The following is a 26,065-nucleotide window of genomic DNA, read 5'->3' as shown; positions in this document are numbered from 1 at the left end:
AACAATTTATGTATTTTATTTATACTGAAAACACAAAACATTACCCTGTTTTCAACTTTAGTGCTTACTCTGCAGCAGTTCCAAAGACAAGGTCCTTCACTTGAATCACAAACATTCATCATGGCACAGTCTTCAAGTACAGCTTTACATATTGCAACAGATCATAGCTTTGTATTCAAATATAAATAGCTTGTCATTGCCTCTTGCCAGACATTTAAAGTCTAAGTAACATGTAGTGTTACATGAAAGCAAATACCCTGAAAAGGTCACCGGATTATTTGGATTATTTGACGTTTCTGTTTACATGATCTTACCACTGACAGACAGGTTTCGGTTTCTTCTTTACATAAGGGCTAGAGAGGAAAAAGACGGATCAATACAAGTAATCTCTTTGACCACATAGACAAAAGAACACTTATATAAAAAGGTGTTTACTTCAGTATTGCTTTTCTCTTTTGAGAAAGAAGTATAGTGTCATGGTAAAATATTTACTCATTTACTTGTAACAGCTACTGCTTTGAAAAATAGTTTATAATTATAAATAACTGTAAAATATCATGTTTTCTTTACAGTCTAACCTTGACATTTAGTTCTTCATAGGTCCAACACAATTTAAAGGTAATTATTGCTCAGAATAAAACGAACATATACTGCATATTTAACACAGTAAAATTTAGGCTAAAACATGTCAGTGGACATGCAACAAAAAAAACCTTTTTCTTGTCCATTTGGCTGGAAGTGTTGCAGGAGTGTTCAATAAAAAACATATTTTAAAAAGGCAGAAAAAAGACTTAGTAAATAAACATTGCAGTTTATGGTTGACTTTGGAGTGCAGTTAATGTCCTGAGTACCTCTGGGTGTTTACAGTGATGCATTATGAACAATTATAGTGGTACGATAGTGAGGAAAGGGCCGATGGGTTTAGATCTCGCACTATCTTGTTAAGGCTGGAGATCTTCTCTTCCAGCAGGTAGTTCTTCTTCTCTGCGATTTTGTGCCGCTGGTCGGTAACCTCCAGAGCTTCCAGCAGCTGGGCTCTCTCAACATACAGGTCTTTGATCACCACGTCTGCTCTGCCATTCTTGCGAATCTGGAAAAGTCAGAGAAAGTCGATTATAAAAGGCTTTGATAATTCCATTACTAATCCAATTTCATGTTGCCTGCTGGAGTCCAAATAAAAACATTGCCCAGCCAGTATTATCAGCTAGTGTTAGCTTGTTGCGATATATCAGTTGTCGGCCGATATGTAGCAAAGAAATTGTGGCACACAGAGAAAGAAGGTGCATCTGCACTGATTTAAAAACTGTCACCATTGAATCATTTTTTGCCCAACTGTAAAACATCCTGCTTAGTAACTTTAATGCCTTCGTCACAATTCTTTAATAATTACATTGAAGTTATTTTTTAATCAAACTGATGTCAAGTGTTTGACACTCAGATCTCAATTATCCTGTCATGACCTCCCTCCAAGAAAGGGCAACCTTCACATATTTTTCAAATGGAGGGAAACATCCTGGATCTACATTTTCTTTTAAAGGACCCAAACTGATTATTTGCTAATTCACTTTATGCTACGACATGTTGGTATTTTGAATTTGGGTTAGAATTTTGTTGCCATTTTCCTTTTTTAAAGAGGTCCTTTGTTTTCTCATGAAATAATTTGACAGTTTCTGTAGGTTTGATTATTTTTTTTGACTAGTTAACATGTTTGGCGAGGATGATTTTATCAATTAATGATGTGGTAATTGCCTCAGGAGATTTGACATTTGGTTTTTCTTTTTGATTGGCTGCTACAACCTGTCGCTTTAGTTTAAAGATGTTGTTTCCCACCGTGAATTTGATGCCTGACATGTTGCATTTTCTTGGAGAAAAACAACAACTCGATTCTGTTTTTTTCCACTTTTAAAAATCTGGTTCAAATTTTCTGTAGCTATTTGTGCAAAACTACTACAAAGTTCCATAATTGTATTACTTTTGAAAATCATTCAAAATTGTGTTTTTGTTTTTTATGACAATTTTTTTTCTTTTACAAGAGATATCAATGAATTTCTGTCTGATGGATATGAGCTTTTTGAACTGACCTGCTCGTTCAGCTGAGCAACTTTCTCTCTGAGCAGCAGCTTGATGTTATGCAGCGACAGTTCAATTTCCTTCATACGCTCCTCCATATTCTGCATCTTCCTCTTCCTTTCATCCTGGTGACAAGACAATGAGTGATATCATCAAACTGCTGCATCAAATGCAAGAAAATTAGAATGAATTTCAAATATCTTGCCTTTGAGCTGGTGCAGTCAGAAACAACATACAGACCAAATTCTTGTGAGCTAGGTGCTTTATTTTCTCTTGATTTCTGCATTAAATGAGATCTAGTACATTTCTAAAGAGAGGACAACACACTGAAAAAATAAATAAAATATAAATAGGTATAAAATTATGCCATGTATTCCAGATACCTCTACAAAAAAATAATTTAATGCATAAATAAAATAAACCCTGACATGATTCTACTGAAAATAAATAAAATAAAACAAATAAAATACATTTGAGTCTATACATGGTGCAAAAAAAAAAAGAAAAAAGACTCACTATATGACTCAAAAACCAAAACACAGATATGACAATAATAGATATGACACATTACACTAACAACCCACTACTGGGAAAAAACAATGATTTGGCTCACGTGGAATTTCTAATAATAAATACCAGATAAACATTCAAAGTTAATAGTTGTGTGATGTGTTTGAAACATAACCCAGAAAGTTGTGATTCACTTTGGTTGTGCAGCAGCAACACAAACAGCAACACACAGACCCGGGACACAAACATAACGTGGACAGGTAGCTTGAAGAAACATTCAGCTAGGTGTAGTGTCAAATACGAAATACAGACATAAACAAGAAGAGACAAACAGTGAAAACTTGGTACCTTCATTAAGAAATCTCTATAAACGCTGAGTGGACACAGACAGTGACAGTAACAGGTTGAAAATGCTTGATTGTTAGAAAAGGCTCAGAAGGCTGTCAGGCACTAACCTCGCCTCAACGTCAACACTCCTTGATGATCATAAGGCAAACTGTCAAACAAGATTCAGCCTCTGAGGAAATATATATTTATACCCTGTCTCAGACAATAGTAAATGGTACAAGTGCACAACAGAACATTCCCAGAAAATACACCCTGTAATCAAGAATTAAAAAGTCCAAAAATGAATGTTTGTCAAGATGCCACATTGTAATCAGTAGATATGGATGTTACATTTTGTACGGCATGTCTTACGAACTTTAAATTTTCAATGGTAATGTCATTTTTAATCCCATGGGGAAAACACCAGGAGTCTTTTCTGTGTTTTCCTGCCACCTAGCAGCAGGGAAATACAATTACACATTCATGCCCTTTGAAATCGGGCACCACATTTGTTCAACCTCCTATAAGGATGCAGAAAGGGCGGCATTATGTGCTAGAGTCAGATCTTTGCTCCAAAACAAAGCAGAAGAAGAGCAGAATATGAAGAGAGCAGTCTTGGAGGTAAAAGAGCAGAAAGTGGAGAGCAGGGAAAGGCGCTGGTGTTACAATCCACCGATCCGCCGGTAGCTGTCTGCGTGAGCCGCCCGCTGCTCCGCCATCGGGCCCTGGAGAGAAAAGGCAGGTAGACTTCACCAGAGCTCTACCCTCTCCTCTAATCCTAAAAACCTACACAGGGCGGGTCAGTTCACAGGCCTGTACACAGGCTTCAGGGGTCGCTACATGTGCGTCCAACACTAAATAAATAAAGACAACTTATGAGAAGTAGAAGAACTATCAAATAATCATGTAAATAAATACAGAAAAAAATACACAACCGTGAAATTGTGAAATAATCCTAGAATGGTTTTTGACAATTTAGAGGACAGTTTAATATTTTGTCTGTATTTATTCATATTTCATTCATTTCTTCAGTCTCCTAAAGTTACTTAATTGAAAACTGATGTTCACTGATTTAGTGGTGAACTGAGAGGTGACTGCCAGCTGGCAATCATTACACAGGAAAACCACGTAATGTACACTCATTATTTTTTTATTACGAGATCCCATTTTATACAACAGTTGTGTATACTATAAATCTATACTAAGATTTATGCCAGTTTAAAAAAAGTTTATCAACTCTTATGAAGCTAGAACAAAAAACAAAAATAACTATAGTAGATAAAAAAAGGCTCATACTTAATATGGATTACAGATTTTACTGTATATAATTAATTCACTGAATTACAGTACACGTTTCATGTGTTAACATGTAACATCATCTAACGTGAGTTGATGCAACAACGTAGATTTTGTTTTATTTGGGTTATGTTTCTTTATATCTGTATATTATGTTCAAGTTTGCATGTATGTGAGGCTGTGTATGATTATTTTATTTTATTTCCATTGTAGAATATCTCCATGGACACTATGTCCAGAAGTCATCATGTCATCATGTTTGGTTAGCTGTTGATGAACATGTCTGAATAATCCCATGAAGTCATATGAATCACCAGACACAAATATAAATAAATAAAACTGAGCTGAGCTGATATAAATATTAACTAGATAAATGTATAGTCTACACAATCATTGTATTAAATGGGAACCTCCTTTCCTTCCACTTCATTCATGGTAACCTAGTGAGATGACACAGCAAGAGGTCAGATGCTATTAAAACACACCAACAGCAGGATGACTGTCTACAGATAAACCTGGACAAGCTACATCTACCTGCTGGGAAGTGAGAGAGGTTTGTGTAGCATGAGGTGACAAATGTAAAACAGTCACCAGAACCACACCCAGATGATCACACCACTGACATGACTTCAGTCCCGAGATGGAAAATAGTGAGTTCAGGAACACAACGGAGACACACACAGGTACTGCAGACGAAATACCAAAACCCAAAAAGCAAACACTACACACACACACACGACTAGCAGATGAAGACAGAGAGGAGCGGAGGTGGATCTGTGACAATCACCAAAACAAACAGCACAGCAAAACCCAGCGAAATAAGAAATAAAAACAAATGAGGATCATCACAACTAAATGACACTCAGCTCAGGCGTTTGGAAAATTACACACTTTTAAAGTAATGCATTATTATGTTATCATTATGGGGTTTTTTTTGCATTTACAGCCACAAAGCAAATAAAAAAGATATAAAATATATTTATAATAATATATATAAATGATAATATATCATTTATATATATATAATGATATATAAAATAAATTATTTCAGCACCTGAATTGATTGAGTGATTTATTTGTGTGGACACACTTTCTACACCAAAGTGAAAGAAATAATATGGGTGTATTTATATTTTAATTCCCATTTTATCACCATATGTCCAACATGAGTTGTAGTTCATAGATTCCTTCTTATAGGCGTTAATGATGAATTTATGATTATCGTGATGATGATGTGACAAAATAATGACAGGGAGAGAAAAATGGCAGGAGATGAATATAATACCAAACCATGCAATGAAGCAATGGCACTAAATCTAGCTCTTAGCCATTTTGTCTGATATAGGTCAAATATACTCATGTATATTTGCCCAGGTCTGCTATCAGGGAAGGTTCAGGTTGTACTGTACCTGCATGTTGTCCGGATCTTCACCTCGATGCTGTCCTCTGGGCATCCGGTGAGGTGACGGAGGCAGAAGTCCAACCAACTGAGCCTGAAAGGACTGGATGAAGTAATAAACCGTGAGGAAAGAATTACAGCTAAGAGAGAAATATGTACATTATGAGGTAACTTTATTTACCAATAATCTAATCATGTATTCCCCTTGGGAGTCTAGGTCAGTTTCTCCAGAAGAAACGTGGCAAAAAAACTAAGGCTGCAGTCACATATAGTGAATATAAGCAGAGTGCTAGAGGGGAATATTCAATGTAAATAACACAAGATCAAGAAGAGAAGAGGAGAAATGTTGGTAACATGATGTACCTCTAGCAGTTGTGTAGACAGTCGAGCCATTTGGGCCTTGAGCGCCTCATTTTCTTGCTGAAGGCTCTCCAGCTGTGTGTGTCCTTGTCCTGCTTCACAATCCTGAAACATAAGAGGACACCACATAATCACATTGTTTAAAAAAAAAAAAAAAAAAAAAAATCAGCAATACAACCAAGGGTAAGTGGTTAGATTCACAAAATGTTTTTACCTTGGTCAGTTCCTTTTGTGCCTCGAGCTCCTGCTTCAGAGAGGTGTTCTCCTGCTCCAAGGCCTTCACCAGGGACGACTGATCCTGTTGTTTGCGCTGCTTCAGGGACACGATGGTGGCATCGAGCTGACGGACCTGCAGCAGAAAATAGAGGGCTTACAGTTCAGTGCCAGGGAGAGAAGAGAGCCTGTAGGTTTTTTTTTAAGTTAATTTCAGTCTGCTGCAGGCCTCAGCTCACCTTCTCTCTGGACTGCACGAGATCTCCTTCAATGTTGTGCATTTCTGCCTGAAGCCTCTCGTTTTCCTGCCTCAGCAGCTGCTGCTCTTGTTCGATCAGCCGAGACATCTCATCTCTGTACAGCTTCTTACTCTGATTCTGCACACCGCTCGAGTGCAAGGCCATCTCTAAAACATGGTTCTGTGATGAACAAAGGCAGAGGTCAAGGCTACCGAAAATGTATGCACAGGTCTACTTAATTTTGCTGTACATCTTCGAACTTTACTCGCAGACAAAATGATAATAGTGTTGACTATATGACGATGATCAATATACATTAAATACAGTTTCTTTGTCAATGTCATTACAAGAATTCAGTGTTTCTGCTATTAATTGCAGATATATTCAGTTCCAATGAGTTCCATGCAGTGAGGTGAACAGATTTTAGATTTGAGGAAAATGGAGCTCTAGATATGGATTAGAAATCTGAAACAGTAAGGTAGGAGGTATCGGGATCTGTATTGGGAGAGAAAAAGTTGGATTCCTAATTTTATTAGTCTGTTAAGTGACAAAGATCAGAAACATCTTACTTTATCGTTGGCATTCTGCAGCTGTTTGTTCAGGACTGAAACTTCCTGTTTGAGGGAATCCCTCTCCTTCTGCAAAACACGAACGTCCGTCTTAAGACGAGCACTTTGATGGTTCACAGCCTGAAGAGTTTCATCCACTGTCTTGACCTACAGTGGAAAAAAAGAATACATTTTGTTCTGATAAACTCAGGAGCTCAGGTAATAAAAATTGTAAATGTGAACATTTGTAAAGTTGGATTTACTTTCAAACCAAAAACCACCACTAGTTTTCTCCAGCAGTGGCTGAACTGAAAAGATATAACTCTGTGGTTACGATGGGCTCTCACCTTCTCCTGAGCTTTGGTTAGCTGGTTGCGGAGGCCCTGAGACTCCACATCCACACTCCTCCTCTCCTCTACCAGATGGCTGAGCTGATTCTCCATCGAGTCCAACTTGAACGCCTTAAAACAAGAAGAAGAAAACGAGCTGAAGCTAGACCACACCAAAACGTCTCAGTGCTTCAAGGCTAGAAAACGCTTCTTTAGGATGATTTCTGTACCTTCGTCATTGCAGGTGAAATTGTTCTTAGTTTATTTTAGGAATCATGTGCTGTTAAAACTTTATTTGTGTCTATGCTGTGCTTTGATGGAGGTGATGTGAGATCCATTTATGTGTCCATGGCCTCATTCTCACCTTCTCTCTGAGGCCAGGCAGCTGCTGTGACAGCTGGATATTCCTCTCCTCCAGCTGTGCAGTGTCCTCCAGAGCTTTGGTCAGCTCTGCCTCCAGAGCAGACACACAGGCTGCCAGCTAACACAAAACAGCCACCGATTAACTACCCGCTACAACACCACACAACGCCATGACGAACATTAGTCTGTCATAAAACATTGTTTACCTTGTTTTTCTCTTCAGCGGGGAACGCCTCCCTCCTCTCGTTTTCCTTCATCAGCTCTACCAGCTGCTGGCGTAGATTCTCCATATCAGCAATATTTTGGGCATTTTTCTCTGACAGCATCCCATTCTCATCCTCGAGCTGCTGACTCTGCTGACGCAGCTCTGAAATCTGCAGAGAAGGAAATAAACCAAAACTTCATGACATGCTTCTGAACAAAGAGCAAACTGTTCCAAAAACTTAATTCACCAAGTTACGTGTGAAATACCTGTTTCCGGAAATTTTCAGCTGCCTTCTGAGCCGTGCTCTTCTCTTTTTTTAAGTGCTCCAACGTTTGTCTAAAATTTAATTATGGAAAAAAAATATAATTTTACCCGACAAAAGAGAAATGCACTGACATGAGTAATTGAAAATAATATTAGTTTTTTCTTACATCAACTCATCCTGGGCCTCTTTCAAGTCTTCTTCCTTCAAAGCAGCAATCTTTTGCCTGAGGACGAGGTTTTCTTCAGCGAGACGACTGGCCTCAGACCTACACAGAAAAAACTCCGTCAGTCAAAGTCAGAAACAGATTCTTACAAGCTGCATTAAAACTGTAATCCACAGAACATGTTTAGAATACATCAAAAAAAGAAATGCTTTGCTACATACTGAGCAAAAGCAACTTATTCTACAAATTACACACATTAAACTTGCATTTTTTTTGCCGTTCTACTGGTGATCTACAGGGATCAAAGCAGCACAAGTCAAGATCTGTCACACAAAGGTTTAGGAGCATTAGGACGGTAATCACAGGTAGGACCAACAGCACTACGTTGTGCCTGGGAACAAAAGGAGGAGTGCTCCTAAAAATCAAAGCACCAAAGGGCTGGGACAACGAGACGCAACAGGAGACATGGGAGGACGGGATCCTAGTTTTTCTCCACGTTACCTATGGGCCTGTGTTGTTTCATTTAATGTCTGCGACCTGTCCTGGAGCTCTGTGACGGCTCTGCGAAGGTGGGTGTTCTGCTTCTCAAACTCTTCACAGCAGTTCTCCAGATCACTCACCGCCTGAACTTTAAGCTGGAGCTGACTGGTTAGATCCAGATAGTCCTCCTCTGTGGTGCTCTCCGATTGTCCAGGGATCTCATCCTGCCTCTCCACTTCACCGAACAAATCCGACAGCTTGGCGTTTTCTTCCCTCATCCGGCTGATCTCATCCACAAGTGAAATCTGGTGATCTTGGAAATCACTGAAAATATTCATCCTGCTTTCGAGGCTCCAAACCCTCTTTTCAAGTTGACTGTTCTGGTCCTTCAGTTTGGCATTTTCACACATGCAATCTTCATATCGAATCTGAAGATCTGTCATTTTTAAGGCCTTTATCTCTAGCTCTCTGACGTGCTCCATTAACAGTACCATTCTTACTTTGAGGCTGTAGTTCTCCTCTAACACCTGGTGGCCAGTTTTGATCTTTTCACTGCTATGAGTCAGAAGATTCTCAAGTATTTCAGTCTTCTGTTGGAGCAGAGAAATCTTCTCATGCAGGAGGATGTTCTCCTCTGTGGCGGTGTTATACAAAGCCTGTAGTTTAAGGAGAGAGCTACCCTGCTCCTCACAATCACCAGCTTTATCCAGATGTTCCAGACAACCATGTGTGCAGTCAGCACGCTCGTCCTTTATTTCACCGGTTAAAAGTTCACAGTTTGAAACAAGTTCAGTCTCCAGTTTATAGTGGTGACAGTTATTTGGGAAACAATTAACCTCAGCATCCTCCAGAGCCAGTTCACAAGGGTCCCCTGTCTCCTCCAGCGCTGACGGATCAACCACAGTCCCATGACATGGCTCATCTTCATGGGAAGGGCCTCCAGAGTCCACAGTGGGCACATTTTGAGGTTTGAACTCATCCTCACATGATTCGAGAGCTACTTCATTCTCACCATCTGTTGCATCCTCATCAGCATCCACACCTCCAAACACCTCCAGCGATGAGACCGCTTCACGCAGCATCTCTGGGGAAACAGATTCGTTTTTGTTTCCAACATCCTTCGAATTTGACTCTTCATCACAAAGCCCAGTTTCTGTGGAAAAACAGCTGAAATGATGGTCGTCTTCTTCGGCTTCTTCAGGGCTTGAATCTCCGGTTTGGAAATCAGAAATAGCACCAAACTGATTTTCACATCCCTCAGCAACACCACTGCCATCCTCAGGCCATGTGTTATTATTCTCAGTCTCAACAGTTTGATCGTCTTGTTCTTTGTTGTCATCTTCATCATCATCATCATCATCACTGGTACCAGGGCTTTCGTCCCCTGCATCAGGAGTATCCGTTGGAGTCTCTACATCAACATCTTGTTCAACCATCAATGGTGACAAACAAACCAGTTCCTGATAAGAGGAATTGGTAGGAACAACACAATCATCGATACGGATTTCAGGTACCAAACTTGTTTCCTGTTCTTCACCGGTCAAACAAATACAGTCTCTGGTGTTTTGCTTCTCCTCTGTTAATGTGTTTAAGTCATTTGATTCCTCAGTTTCTTCTTTCTCAATATTTTCTGTTGAGGCCAAAACCTGACTGAGTTCCCTCTCTAGCTCTTCGATTCTTCTTATGAGCACATCTCTCTCTGCTATAAGCTGTTCTCTGTCGTTCTCAAGATGATCTTTTAACTTCTCCTCGAGACTAGATATATGTTCCTGTAGCTCCCTCCTCTCAAGTTCAAAGTCCAATACTGCCTGTTTAAGCAGCATCTCCAGCTCCTCGATCTTCATCTTTAAATCGTCTCGCTCTGTTAACAGTTCAATCCTCTCCATTATCTGCCTCTCAGAAATTACCAGCATCTCGTTGTAGTTTGCCTCAAGTTCTGACTGGCTGTTCAGATGTTCTGCTCTTTCCTGTTTAAAATCCTCCACTGTTTGATTTAACAGCAGCTCAGCCTGAAGCGCTTTGTTCTCAGACAGAGCGAGAAGCTCGTCTTTGGTTTCCAGGCTTTCCTGAAGACGGTTATGGAGGTCATTCAGCTGCTTACTGAGCTCTATCTCTTTAGTCTGAGCTGCACTAATGAAATCATCAAGTTCCTTCTGCAGTTGCTTGTTCTTTATCCTCAGTTCGTATAGTTCTTCCTTGTGAATACTTTCAAGCTCTTGTCGTTCTTTTGTCCACTGTTGATTCAGGTTCTCCCTTTCCTGCTCCATGGCCTCCTCCATCATTCTTCTCTGCTCCTCAGCAGCATCAAGAGCCATCTGTATCTGCGCCTCCCAGTGGAGCTTCTGCTCGACATGGCTTTCAGAAAGCGCCTTCAGCTCACTTTGGTAGTGCTGCTCGAGTTTCAAAACATCGGCCTGAAAACGCACTGCAACAGATTCTTGATCACCTGAGAAACGATCTTCCACTTCTTTGATTCTTTGGCTGAAGCTGAGCTCGATTTCCCTCCTGTACATGGTTATTCAATGATTGTTACAGAAACAGTTTTCAACTCTTATTAGTACAATGAATTTTAAATAATGCTGTACAAAAACAACATTTGCATTCTGATCCTATTTAAAAAAGGAATAGTTCAACATTTTAGAAAATCCGCTTCTTGCTGAGAGTTAGTCTGTACAGAAAATATGAAGCTACAGCCCGAGGCTCTTATTTTAGCTTAGCCTAAACACTGGAAACAGGAGGGAAACAGCTAGCCTGGTGCTATCCAAAGCCACCTTATGTCTTACTCATCTAGTCCTTAGAGCCCCCTGTACAACCACAACTTGTCATTTTTTTCATCAGTATGGATTTATGGATAAAACGTGTTAATTAGTGAACTTCAGGTGCAGGTCATGGGCTTGCATTTGGACATAGCCAGCCGCTTCTCCTGTTTCAAGTCTTTATGCTAAACTAAGCTAAGCTAAGATGAGTGGCTGCTGGTTGTAGCTTCATATTTCTCAAACAGCTGTGAGAAACGCATCAATCCTTTCATTTAACTCTCAAAAAGAAAATGAATAATGACATTTCCCAAAGTGTCCAAGTATTCCTGTAAATAATGCACTTTTAAAGAAGTTACTAAGACATTAATAAAATGGAGAAAAACCTCTGAAATGTCACGTGTCTCACCTCTCCTGAGCGATGTCATCTCTGAGTTTGTCCAACAAGCTGCTGAGTGCGTCCCTCTCCTCGGTGTGCTTTGCCGTCAGCTCCTTCACAGCCTCTCGGTGACTCTCCTCTAGACGAGCCCTCTCCTCTGCCATTAAATTTTCTAGTCTCTTCTCCACCTCCTCTTTCTCAGCCTCAAGCTTCTCCCTCTCTTCATTCAACCTGTCCTGGAGCATCCCTTCATAATCCTCCTCCAGCTGCAGTCTCTCCCTCTCCCACTCCCCCTTTAGCTTTTTCTCCCTCTGCTCAAACTGCTCTTGTAACTGCGATCTTTCTTGAAGTATTCTTTCAAGTAGAGCGTCCTCGTGACACACCTGAAGCTCAGCTTGTTCACTCTCCCACTGCTCTCTGAGCTTGCTCTCCTTCTCTTCCTGTTCCTTGACAAGTTTCAACATCTCTTCCTCCAGCAACACCTGCAGAGACTCATTATTCTGCTCATCCAGCTGAGCCCTCTCTTTCTGCCACTGCTCTGTAAGTCCCTGCACGATCTCATCCCGCTCCTCCTCGAACCTCAGCTTTGCCTCCTCTAGTTGAGCCTTCAGTTCAGCCTCATGGCTTTGCTGCAACAGTTCCTTCTCCCTTTCACAATCCTCTAACAACCTCTTCTCCATCTCAGCCTTTTCTTCCTCCAGTTTAGTTCTCTCCTCTTCCAGTCTGGCTTCAGAAAGTCCTTCATGCTCCTCCTCTAGTTTGTTCATCTCAGCTGCATGTTGCTTTTTCAGTTCCTCCAGCTCAGTGTGAAGGGTTTCATCCATCTCAGCCTGTTGGCCTTCGAGGGTCTTCAGCTGCTCCTCCAGGTCTGCGTTGTAAGTGTGGGCCTCCAGCAGCTGTTGTCTGAGGTTTCCCACTTCCTCCTCTTGCAGGTTTTCGAGCTCTTCCCTCTCCTCGGCCTGCTTCTGCTCCAGGGAGGTCCGCTCCAGCTCCGCCTGCTCTAGCTGGCTCTGGAGCTCCTGTGCCTGGCTCTGAACCCTGACCATCTCCTCCCTCAAAGCCTGGACCTCCTGCTGATACTGGAGAGCTAAGGCAGCCTTCTGGCCATCATGGGTCGCCCTCTGCTTTTCTACCATCTTATCAAATTCATTGATCTGTAGCAATAGAAAAGTAAGTAAGTAAATAAATATGAAGCTCTTGGCAAGACAACTTTAACAATAGTTTGAGACACAGGAATTAATTGGTCATTTCATTCATCTCAAACAGGCAAATAAGTCAAGAATTGTGATTTATTTATATTGCGGTCTCTCCTCAGCTCATTATTAATAATGGAAATCACAGAGTTTTGTTAAATGTGAAATACATGGTATCAAATAAACTTACCTTGCTTTCCAGTTGGTTTCGCAGTTCTTCCATTTCCTGTAGATGTTGCTCCTTCAGCTGCTCCAGCATCATCTCCGCCTCCAGGCTCATGCTGAATGGCTGAACCTCCTCTGAACCGATGCCTGCAAAAAGTCAAATTACAACTTGTTTCGATGCGAAATGTCTGTGTGTCATGAAGAGATGTAGTTAGTGCTCTGCAATGAGTTCTCCAGTATAGGTGGTAGAAGTATTCGTGCAGCCTACCTGGATCAGACTCCATGCCGGGGCTTTTACTGTCCAGCTCTTCAGAGAGAGGTTTGTGGCAGGGCTGAAGAACTCGACCAAGACTGTGGAACTCCTGCAACTCTGACTGCAGCTCATCAATACGATCCTGCAGCTCCTAGAAATAACAACAAAAGAATATTTGTAAAACATGTTTTATTCATTTAATGAATAGAAATAATGAATCCTATCACTACGTACAGTGCAGGGCTATCTTTGTTTCACCTATAGTTTGATTTTTCAGTGCATCTTCAACCCAGTTTGTAAACCTAATATGACTGTCACCACATCTAATGCGTCCCTGTCTGCACAGATAGGCAAACAAAAAGAAACCATTACCCTGCACTGAGCTTCATAGCCACTGCGCAGTTGTTTGATACGTTCCTCTTGGAGGAAGAAGTCTGCACTGCCGGGGTCCAAGTCTCCGAACTACAGGAAATGAGAACAAACATAGACAAAGATCAACAAAGATACAGAAAAAAGAAGCTGAGCAAGAGACAACAGAAACTTACATAGTCTTGTAACAGCTTTATGAAATATATAGCCACAGAATGTTTTGGTACCTTTTCTTTCATTATGCTGTCCATACTTGTTTGGAGTTTTGTAATTTGACTTTGTGCCTCCACTAGTTTTTCCGTGCTGTCCAGCAGCTCCACTTCAAGACGTCTGTTTTCCTGAAAGACAGATAACGACACAGGTTTTGTTTACACAAGTCAATCAGTATATCCGTTTGGATGAGCAGATGATAATGTCATGTATAGAGACAAAAGTGAAGCCATGTCAATGTTTTCAAATTAAACCATTTGGTCACTGAATACTTTGCTTAAATATATATTTATGAACACGCAAAGACATTACAATCATCACAAACTAAATGACAAAATCCTTCTGGTACCTTCACAGATATGGAGAGGTGGTCCCTGAGAAAAGATTCATCCTCTCTGATCTTCTCGATCTCTGCCTCCAGCTCCTCTCGCTGCAGGCCCGCCTGCTGCCGGATCTGGTCCATCTCCTTCATCAGCTCTGATCGGACCGCTGCTAGCTTCTCTTTGTGGTCCTGCTCAAGCTTCCTGTACACATTCATCCACAGAGAATACAGAATGACGATGTTTATATATTGAAAAGTACAACAGACAGAGAACACAGTTAAGACAACATAATTCTGATTCTACATTTACGAAATATTTTATCTTAGCCAGAATTTAGCAGGAAACTACATTTAGCTAACCCACAAACTGATAAATGATTTGCTTCTGAAGGGGAATAACATAATTCTAAATATAAAATGAACTCTACATATTTTCAAATGTAATGTGAAAGTTAACAAAACTAATTCGGATCAACTACAGACTATATGAACGGACTAGATGAATAAAGTTGACAGTTATAATCCCTTAGCATTTTAATCCTTAAAATCCACCTCAGTAATGAGGCCCAGATAAACGAAGGGACAGACTGAAACAAAAACAGGCACAATTAAATATTAAAAAAACAGATTCAAACATTCTGCATATTCAGTGGCTTCTTGTTGAAATAACATGGTGCACGAACATTGGAATAACAGTTACCTGATCTTGAGGGTATTCATGTGCTCAATGGCAGAGTGATGCTCGTCCACCTCAGTGGCGAGCTGAGTTTTCAACTTCTCCGCTTTTTCCAGGTCAGATCGGATTTTCTCTTTCTCCCTGAGTTCCCTGTCAACACGCTCTCTGACAGGGGAAAACAACAGGCATAACAATAATAAATGTACAAAAAGTAACATGACATGACGACAAACAAACTAATAAATGATCCTAGAAGTTTAATTTATCTTGTTCTATTTCAGTCTAATCAGCAGATCTATAACGATTCCACATATAATTAATCAAACATAAACACGACACAAACAAGAATTAAAATCTTACTGAGCTGCATTATAGCGGTGACTCATACTCACAGGAGATATCTGATCTCAGCTCTGAAGCTCGCCAGTGCTGCTTGGTGAATCCCATTCTTAGTAACGAGCAGCTCATTTTCAAGTGCCATGGTGAGATCACTAAGACTCAGTTTGCCATCTAGGTTGAAATTCAAAGCCTGCAAAAAAACAATTACACATTTGTCTTACTAGAAAATATTTCAGGAAATTCTTTACTTTTTGCATTGTGAATAGTAAAGAAAATGGAAAACTGCCTTTTGAAATTTTGTAAATAATTTCCTCTTTCATGTCATCAGCTGTCTGTTAAAGATGTACAAATGAGTTCAACTTACTAATTCAAAATGCTAATGATAGTTAAGAGTAATGGCCAGTTGTAATTAGAAGAATAAGTATATTGTTGTACCTGCAGGATCTCAGTGCTGTTTTCAATGCCTTCATCTATCCAGGCATCCAGGAGGTATTCAACCGGAGTGAAACCGGTCCCATCATCGAGGGTGGAGAAGAGACGCATGCCAATGCTGCTGGTCAGAGCACAGGGGGTGGCAATCCTACGGCCTCCCTCATCAAAGGGCTGCACAGGGAGAAAAAAAGGGAGTTAATCTCCAAAATTCTACTCAATGCAACCTGAGATCTTGATTTCAATTACTCCATTACAGAGGAATTAGAAAGGAAAAATGGTTTAAAATCAACATACGTTTAACTAAATTTTGCTTCCGTCTTCAAATCACGGAAGTTGCATAAAATTTTTTTTAATGAAGCAAGAACAAATAAGCAATAAACTTGATTAACAACAAGGGATTGACGCTCACATGTTGTTACCAGGTAGAGCTAAGCAAACAGCGTACCTGAGTGGAGTGATGTCGTTTCAGCTGTCTGTAGGGTGTGGAGGCGGACGGTGTGGGGGGTTTGTTGTGGTTTACAACCCTGGATACAAACTCCTGAACGTTCATCCCTTCATCACCGGTTAGACTCAGGAGCATGTCCCAGTTTATCTGAAAAATAACAGCATGTTTTTCTTCAAGTCACATTTTTTTACCAGAGACCTGGTATTTACTTTACGCTGTATATACAGTGTGTGTATGTTTTACACTTTTTTGGACTCAAATTGTCTAATGAGCTGTAAAATCAGAAGAAAAACAAGAAAAAAACGAGGCATAGTAATTTCAACATCAAATCATAATCACATTAATTTAGAGCCATAAACCTTTTGTTGCAAAGAAGTATTTGTGTGCCAGAGTGCATCGAAATGCAGCTCGATGTTGTAGAAACTCTGATAATGGGATTTTAAAAAGCTGCCCTGAAAGAAATAGTTTCTCCATTCAATCTTCAACTAACCTCCAGTCCCAGATGTTCACAGAGAGCGAGTAGTTCAGTGTGACTAGCACATCTGTCCCACGATATAGCCAGTTCCTCACAGGCTTCACGCAACCTCTCCTCTAAACGGGCCGATAGAGGAGCGATGGATCCTCGAGGTGTGCTCGGCTCATCGGGGTTCCAGAGATGCATCTGGCCTACGCGCAAGATAAGAGGCTGTGATCATTTTCTGACAGACATCTACAGTATGAAGGACATTTTCTAAAAGGAAGACGTACCTTCTGCCTCATACTCCTCTGTGCTTAACTCGAGAGCATTCCAGCGCTGTTAGAGACAAAAAGGAATGGAAATAAATATCACAAAGAGCCTATGAACAATCACTTCAGTTCAACAATCCAGCCCTTTCAGTTTTAAACAGTCAAAATATAGAAACTCATTTGTGACAAAAATTACCACATTAACATATATACTCGCAGGAGTAATTTTCTCCTGTGACAATCAGCTGTTTATGAGTTCAAACATGTTTTTAAATTAGGCAAGGCTGAGTCTGGGTGCGGGGGGGGTGGGGTGGGGGGGCTGGAGTGTCTCACAAAAAAACACAAGAGAGCTTTTGTGACGGCACGGGCCCTCAGGGAGGGTCAGTGGGAAATCAGGAATGGTGGTAATAATGGTGGGAACAATAGAAAATGTGCCACGGACAGACACACTTTTCTTTATTTTCCTCCTTTCAGACACACTTCATGCCAAAAATACTGAGCAATAAATAAAAATGATTAAAAAGAAGCAAACAATAATATATGATTATTATTATTATAAGCTTTTTTAACGGCCATACACCAACATGATTGTGATGAACATCTATAATTCCAGCTGAAAAACTGGTGCTGATGAAGATCATGCAATATGATCAAAAGGCCAGATATCAAATGGGCTTTAAAATAAGATTGTTTATTGCTATTAATTTTTTTTAAGTATTTATAGAGGGCTGAACATAGAACAATATAAAAACTGAAGTTTTTGTGCTTTTCAGAAATAGGAAAGAAGGAGGGGTTTTGCTGGGTGTGACCCACTGTTCTCCAACTCAGTCCCAGCGTGGCCATCTATTGTTTGGGAAGCAAACAGTGAGGGAATGAAGAACAGATGGGATTCTGCAAGTGGCGTTTTGATACATGGTGTGTAGGCATCCAGGAGGGTGGGGGTAGCGGGGTTCATTGTTCCTCTGTCACAGCCAAACTCCCTCCTCCTCCCCAAGCACCAGGCCTGCAGTCTCTGTGGCAGAGCACCCCTGACCCAGCCCCATCTGCTGGTCCCAAGGCCGGACATTGTAGCATTGTTGCAACCTAGATTAGTCAATACCAAGACACGCTTCAGTTCAATGCCTCGAATAGTATTTGTCTTGGCGCCGGGAGGCATCTGGGGTGGAGCCACATACAACACGCAGAATATTAAAACATTCATCCACATTCAAGCCGAACTGGCCGTCATTATATCGCTTTGGTGACCAGTTGGAAACTTTTCTTTGTTGTCGTTTATTCTGCTGCAGCACATCCACACTTCCCAGTTCAACCTGGCATTAGTATGAAAAAGGATCCTGTTGTCCCAAGGCCACAGCAGTCAATAATTCTTATCCTGCATCTAACTATCTATCATTTATTAAACAACAATCCAAAACACAAACATATTCAATTTACATATAAAACTGACAAAATCAGCAAATCTCCTCATTTGAGAAGCTGCTGAATGTCTGCACTTATTCTTGATAAATTACACAGACTGCTGATCATCCTTACATATGTTGAATGTACTCTATTTCAGCAGTGAGAGCAGGATTATCCAAGAAAAGGATCTAGAAGATCAACCAGAGGAACCATGCAGAGCGTTCAGCTGCGCATGGCCACGGCTGAATTAACGCCAGATAAACTCTGTCACAGCAAAACTCGTTGGACTGAAGTCACAGCCATCCTGTGTAGACTTAAGGAGGCATCTAATGTCAATTTTAAATAAAGATGGAGGACACTTGAAAGCAGCCGCTGGAGGTACTGACAACCATGAACACTACAATGTGTGTCTGTCTCTCTCTTTATCTGCTGAAAACTCTGATATGTTTAGACATGATGTAAGCATCACGGTGTCCAACTTGTCCAGCACATCACAGCCAGCACATACACTCAGGGCAAAGTTCAACCTGACACCGACCACTTATCAACACACACAGAAACGCAACATGAAACCTTAAACTGACGACGCTGCACAAACATTGCGGTTACATCTTGATTACCCAAGGCTTATTAAACAGTAATTATGCTCACAATGTTATTTACAGACAGTGCTGCATTGTTATGCAATGAACAGAGCTTTGTGAATCCTGTGTTGGAGCGTCTATATTACTTTTCAGGATCTGCCTTGCATGCCGCTAAGCTGATTAGCTAAGAATAACGCCCCGCCGTCGGTCTGCGGCTGCAGAGAAACACAGCACATGCAAGGACAGGAGGCGATAAGAACGGCATGCCAGCGTCTGGAGGTTCAGAACAGAGCTAGAAAAACTCAGAGGACATCAGTCTTATGCTTTTACCTCACGCTTCCTGGGAACAGCCGAGTCATAGTTGTCTTCCAGATCCTCTCCCTCTGCTGGGTTTGCATCGGGAACTTCGGATAAGTCAGAAATAGGCTCTATTAACTCCGGCGTGGAGCGGCGGCCGTAACGTTTACTGCCCTTCACAAACTTTGGTTGGATCTCTGGACTCTCTGAGGGGATACAGTGATGAAGGAATAGGAAAATCATATGAATGTCACATCTACTTGCAAAGAAATTAAAAAGTATACATGTGGGCAACTGACAACATGGTTAAACAATGTTTCTGCAGTTAAATTTAAGACATTTACAACCTTATTAATCAGTCATACCAGCCAAAAAATGAAAGCAATGGGGAATATATGGCCTTATATACTTCTTTTAGGAGTTCTTCAACAGTTTTTACAACAATTATTATAATAATAATATAATGATTATATAATTAATTAAGTAGAGGAAGTAGCAGAAAATTGGCGACTGGATTAACCAATGAAAAATGATTAATTTAAGTTAATTTATGTTTTTGCTAAAATTGAAACTTGCCCATTATGATTTTTTTTTAAATTATTATTATTATTGTTTTAAATACCTTCCAAGGCAAATGCGCCTTTCAAGACTTTCAAAACCTGCAGATACCGTGTTAGAAAGAGGAAAAAATGTACAATGACTCATGCTCGTTCAGATTTCAGCAGCTACTTCTCCAAAAGCAGCTACTTCTCTAAAAGCGGTAACCAAAGAATCTTTTATACCCACGTTCCAATTTGTTTTAGAACAGATTTTTTTGTCTCTAGAACGGAAACTACAGGTCAACAGTGGTTTCAAGGGGAACTTGGGTTTAGTTCACTTTATGCTTGATTGACAGTAAGACACCGACAGTGAAGTATTAACTTTGATATGAAGTATCAGAGAATGATTAGTGTGTTATTGTATTATTTACCATAAACCCTCTCAGTCTGATCATTTCACACAAAATGATGGATCACGATATTCAACAATTTAAAGCACAAATATATCTTCTAAGAAATAGATTCGCATATAAGCCCTCACTGTGTTAGTTACACCAATTAAGTATCAAGCCAAGCCAGTGGTCTAACCGTAACTGACCGTGCACACAGTTCAACTGTTAGCTAATTGGCTTTGGGTCCTATGCTTTTGGCTCTGTGCCTCTATATGTAGATTTACAGCTGAATCAGCATGGGGGTTGTTCCACTTATTCAGCTTATAGAGTCACCTTCTCCGATTGCATGACTTGGTAAATGGATAAGGTTTCCTTGAAGTTCAATATTAAACTGATAATGACATAAAACACGGCTTATGTTAATGATGCAGCTTCATGCTCTGTTTCAGGCTGACACTGCAGGCATTTTAAAAACACTTTACCTGGTTTTTGCAAGGTGTCCTGTTCCGCTTGAGGCGTCTCGATGGTTGATGACAAAACCAGAATCAGTGCATTCTTGAATTGGTCAAAGTCAACCTGCAACAAGAATTACAACAGAGATTATGCACAGAAGCATTTTCTCAAATAAACATGAGACTTCTTTGTAGAAAAATGCAAGCAATGCTTAATATGTGAAGCAAAGTAAAAACAAAGCAAAAGTTCATGAAATTCCTAAGACTGGGTGTAATTCCCTGTGTGCTGGATGGAGGCTGGGTGTCCCTGGGTGTCTGGGTGGAGGAGGGTTTGTCAGAGCTGGAGCAGGGAGGTCACACTTCAAGAATCAACAGCTGCTAACCCTGAGTATTGTGCTTTGGAGGCTGGCTGGGGGGTTTTCCTTTTTGACTTTATTGTTGGATGCCATGGGTAGGCAATCAGTTCACTGGCCCCTCTGCTAACATTTACCCCGCCCACATACACCCGCACTTGCAAGACAATAGCCATCTGTCTGTGCACACGCTTATAGACAAACAAAACTTGATGCAAAAGTGCAGAGGTGAGCAGTTTATGTGATTTATCTCATCTTTCTACTTTAAGATAGAAAAAAAATGTACTGGAGATCTGCTAAATGTACACTGCATTTTATACGAACTCTATAGTTTGAAGTCCAATTATACACATCTGACCAGTGTCCTCCCCATTTCATACATTTCCACATGGAGCACCCTCAAACTGATGCATCTGTGAATGGTGATTAGCTTGCTTGGTTGTCCTGGCGACAGACACCTGGGATGAAGGCTGACAGGGGCACATTTTCTCCTCAACAAGACGGCTAACAAAGCGGCAAAAAGCCTCGAGACACAAAGACCTGAAAGCTGGAGTGGCTCACAGGCATCTGCCAAAATCAAAGGACTCTATGCACAGGAAAGCCAAAAGGCCACGGCTCACATGTACATCAGAAAAATAACAAGAATTCACTCGCAAATACATCTTTTCTGAGAGAATTGCTCCAAATGTTGCACACCACAGAAAAACAAAGACATGCAGTGACTGCTTCTTCCATCGTTTCAACTTCTTTCAGGGGCAGAGGAGTAAACTCACCCTGGCAGTGAGGCGGTCCTGGTTCTGCAGCAGGATACTGAGAAGAGCTGGAGTGGCATCATCCAGGTGCAGCGACTGGCAGAGGTCAGAGAGTTCCTCTGGGCACAGAGAGCCGCAGCCACTGGTGTCGAAACTGTTAAAAACTTCTTTTAGGCGCTCCTCGTAGTGGTCCTGCTCTTGGGCGTCATCCATCCCACAGGACAGCACCCTGCCCTGAAAAACAAGGTATGAAAATCCTTGTTTTGTCATGTTTTACATTACATTTTAGCTTGTGTCCAACCACAGTGATATAGCAGAGCGTTAGTAGCATTCAACTTCATTGTTACAATGCAAACCAAAACAGAGATAAGAAGTCAAAATCTCTTCACTCTACATTTACAGCATTGTTCATCAAATCACTATTAAAAAATACTCACAAACAGGGTGGAAACATCTATCTCAACAGGATGTGTTCCTAACAGCACCTTCATTTGAGAATGTCGCTGAGCGACTGAGCGACCAACACGCTGCTCCAGCGTCATTTGTGGGGGAGGTTTTGGCTAATCCAATTACAGTGATTAGACAATCAGGTAAATTGATAGGCATGGCCAAGTCTGACACTGACCATGACTCTCTCAACACTGAGCAACACTCCAGCAGGAATACATGACAGGAAGATATAACCTTTTAATACATTTCAGATTTTTTTTTATAAATACTATCAATGAACAATATGGTAAAATCTAAAAGACATTCGATTTTTTGAAGGCTGACAAAATACAAATCATTATTTTGTAAGTTGATAATGATAAACATTATATAAAAAGCAACACGTTTGAAGTTTTTAGACTTAATGGTATGCAAACTAGTTATAAAGACCGAGACAAAGACAACAAAGTGGCAGTGAACCAAGTGGAATAAGCAGCCTGGGACTAATTGAGATGGTTACACCAGAGCCTTGTGCCAACAATTATTGGCTGGTGGCATCAATTACAGACACATGGAGAAAGTTTTTGTTCTTTCTATTGTGATGCATCATTTCAGTAAGTGGAGAAAAAAAAGGGGAGCAAGGTCTTTTTGTTGCCCCAAAGAGAAGTCTGGAGCTGAGCACAACAATGAAATGCATAATAAACCAATAACAAAAACACAAACAATGAATTTTTGGTAGTTATCTTAGAGGTAAATCTGTTATTTTAAGAGAGTTGAACGCGAGAGGTCATCATGGGTCAAAAAAAGAAAACTCCCTTTAGCAATGACATAACTAATAGACGCAACAGCCCAGGTCAGCCACCTGAAGCTTAAGGAAGTCAGTTAACATGACTGGAAATAGCAGCAGAGAGCTGATCAGAGTACAGCATTCATCTACTTCTATTTTTACTCACAAATACTTTTAATAAGTTTATATCTGACCGTTGCACCACCTCATCTTACGAACACATTTCTGCACATTACCTAAGCGCTGGGTCTGTTGGCACCAGTCCCATGTTCATATAGTGTCAATATTTTACTTTCTTGATTTCAACTAATATTACTAAAAACTAATATTACTGTTTACTGCACTTTTAATTGCAGTTCTTGAATACTTTTGTGTTTTAAACTATTTTCATGCTAACTCACTTGGTTCCAACATAAACATTACATTCATGCTGAATCTAAGACCTTGCAGAATTACATTTCAAATTAAGAGCATACAACTATATTTAATGAGCTGAAATTCCCAGTATGAGCCTATATATCTATACAATGAGCACCCGCCTGACCCCCTGCTTTTCCAGCTGCTCTCAGGGACATCATGAAGCGCTCGGCCAGGTGTCCCCCACACCCCAGACTCGGGGTACCCATTCACCCCAGACAATAGGCTGTCCACAAAAACCAAATCAGTATTCTGCATCTGCACATTTGAGCGGCTTATGAAATGCAAGAAGATCACGGCTCTGCAGTATGGCAGCTTCTCTAAAGCTATCATGTTTTGCAAGTATGCAAAGAAAATGTGCAACAATACCAAGAAATTATCAGAACAAATGCAGGAAAATTGCAATACAGAACAGATCCATTCTGACCACATTTCAGGTTTTCACTAAATCAGATTCTCTCCACACACTTTGCTCATGTTGTCACACTAAGTCAGTTTGCTTTCTGCAAGCAGCCTCTGAGCCAATTATCCTGGTAGTCCTCCTGCTCAGCCCAGTCACTGTGGCTCATGGTGGCCATGGGTTGACAGCTGCTGAGGCCAAAGAATCGGGTCCATCCCGGTCACAAGAAGGAGGTTAATCCTCACACCATCCCAGCATTCACTGGTACTGATGTGACTGGTAATTATCGCTAGCAGATGTCAATCAGAAGAGTAAAGATTTCAAAACTTTTCTTCTTAAACATCAGACTGGTGAAACACTGATTCCTCCCAGATTGGAGAAGATTGTGGAACAAAGAGGCTTCCTCCATTTACAGGACTGTATAGGACTGGGAGTTACTTTTATATTGTTTGTCACATACTGTCTTTGAATAGAATCATATTTGGAAGAAGTAATGTCACTGAACTAAAGAAAACACTATTTCCTTTTGTGAGTGTTATATTTATTTTGTTTCAAATTCAAATTTTCCTTTGGTCCATTTTTGGTACAAACTGTTTTAGTTGGTTATCAGTATCAAGTAATCACAGGGGATTTTTTTATCATATTGCATTTTCTATTATCTTTCACATTATTTGTCCAGGATGAACTACATTAAAACTACACAAAGTAACTGATGAGATCTGAAGTTATCTACAAGTAGATCCATCACTTATTTATAGCACGCCATTATTTGACCGTACTGCTATTAAGTTTACTTGGCATCAACTAGAGCGGCAATGATTAGTTGATTTATGGATATGTTGATCGAGAGAAAATTAGTGGGCAAAAAATTTGATTATGTGTAATAGTTTTGGTAATAGTGTGAGCAGAAAATTTTAAATACTTACTGGTTCTAGCTTCTAAAAATGTGGTGGTTTACTGCGTTTCTGTCATACATGAAAGTAAACTGAAAACAGACATTTGAAGGTTTCATGAAGATGCCTGTGTGGCCATTTTCATGATTTACTGTAATTTTACAGACAAAACTATTCATAACAACAACAACAACAACAACAAAAAAGTTGGAAAAATTCATCAATAATGAAAATAATCCCAACAACAACCTGCATATGTCTGCTGCCACAGTCACATGGATATCAAAACTAATTTACATTTGAACAGTGTGAAAGCTGTGATTCCATTAGGTGAAGCTGAAAGAAAACACTGCATGATATTGGCTGAGGAAGGATTTTGATCAGAGATGGGCATCACAAGAGTCTAAATGACTCATTTTCAAATCAATAAATCCTGGTTAGATCATTTGCACACAACTGCACAGTCATGTTCACCACAGTGTTTTCTCCAGGATGTGAAAACTAATGTATCCGGTGCTACACAATGTTTTAGATTAAAATAGACCATTTTACAGCCACATTTCAGTTTCTAAGAAGTTCAACTGTTAACTCTGCTGTTAATCCTGTGTACAGGAAAAGCAAGAGTCAAAACGGCAAAGAAAACGTGAAATTAACATCTCATTTCACTAGTTACTTAATGTTTACACTGTCAACGGTCGCCTTAGAAATACCGCTTGCTACACTAACTTATTGACTGCACCTGAGTAAAGCTCACGAAGTCAGTTATAAACATGATAATAGCCTTAACCAGCTGTGAAGTAGTTTATGTAGCTTAACGAGTCAAAGAGGATAATCATAGGAAAGTGATGGGCTATGCTAACCGGGCTAATTTATCAGCAGGCGTGTTGGGAGTCAACGGTTGGTCGGGATTTACCGTTGGCTGACTTCATCCTTAAAAATTTACGTTAAAAAAAACGGCTGAGAAAGACAGAGGAGGAGGCAACGGACAAAAGACACGTTTGGTTTAAAATTGTCAGTTAAAATCACTCACCAGAGTCTCCGAACTTGAGGCGACAGTTGGCTCCTTTTTCCAACCGAAATTTGGTGATTGACCGCGGGTGTAAAACTAACTTTTACAACATTTCTCCCCCCCGTTGTCGCGTCGTGGTTCCCCCCGCCGCAGGTAAATTACCCCTCTCCACAAATACAACGGGCAGTTACCGGTAGTTTGACTTATCGAGGCTCGCAAGAGACGTTTTATGTCCTCACAGCAGAGAGAGTGTGTGTGTTGTCTCTACAGGTTCTGGGAGCTGCTTTGTGTCCTCGGCTGGATCATCCTCCTCCTCTGGCTCGTAGCGGAT

The 26,065-nt window shown here is 40.4% G+C and overlaps 1 protein-coding gene across 2 annotated transcripts; it reads right to left on the bottom strand.

Moving 5' to 3' along the window:
* Positions 1–26,065, bottom strand: nin (ninein (GSK3B interacting protein)). 2 transcript variants are annotated; one of them, XM_087177905.1, is made up of 29 exons: positions 25,756–26,065; positions 21,821–22,033; positions 20,725–20,818; positions 19,345–19,517; positions 17,051–17,096; positions 16,794–16,969; positions 16,304–16,450; positions 15,862–16,029; positions 15,480–15,616; positions 15,112–15,252; positions 14,439–14,613; positions 14,107–14,217; positions 13,883–13,972; positions 13,526–13,661; positions 13,283–13,404; positions 11,930–13,053; positions 8,789–11,272; positions 8,291–8,389; positions 8,126–8,195; positions 7,861–8,028; positions 7,656–7,772; positions 7,310–7,423; positions 6,984–7,130; positions 6,415–6,594; positions 6,177–6,311; positions 5,966–6,067; positions 5,613–5,705; positions 2,082–2,195; positions 1–1,090 (listed from the first exon to the last, which is right to left on the bottom strand). In XM_087177905.1, exons 2-29 carry the CDS (start codon positions 22,010–22,012, stop codon positions 875–877), a joined length of 7,071 nt encoding a protein of 2,356 aa, XP_087034031.1. In that variant the 5' UTR covers positions 22,013–22,033; positions 25,756–26,065; the 3' UTR covers positions 1–874. The 2 variants fall into 2 exon arrangements, with proteins under 2 accessions (XP_087034031.1, XP_087034030.1); XM_087177904.1 differs by lacking the exon at positions 8,789–11,272 and having other exon boundaries at positions 25,756–26,059.

Source organism: Seriola lalandi, unplaced genomic scaffold, assembly GCF_002814215.2.
Source record: "Seriola lalandi dorsalis isolate HSWRI2012SDOR001 ecotype SW California unplaced genomic scaffold, Sedor1 jcf7180002054660, whole genome shotgun sequence".
NCBI classification, from domain to species: Eukaryota; Metazoa; Chordata; class Actinopteri; order Carangiformes; family Carangidae; genus Seriola; species Seriola lalandi.
The sequence above is the reverse complement of the archived record's forward strand: the minus strand, read 5'-3'. Positions and strand labels throughout refer to the sequence as shown.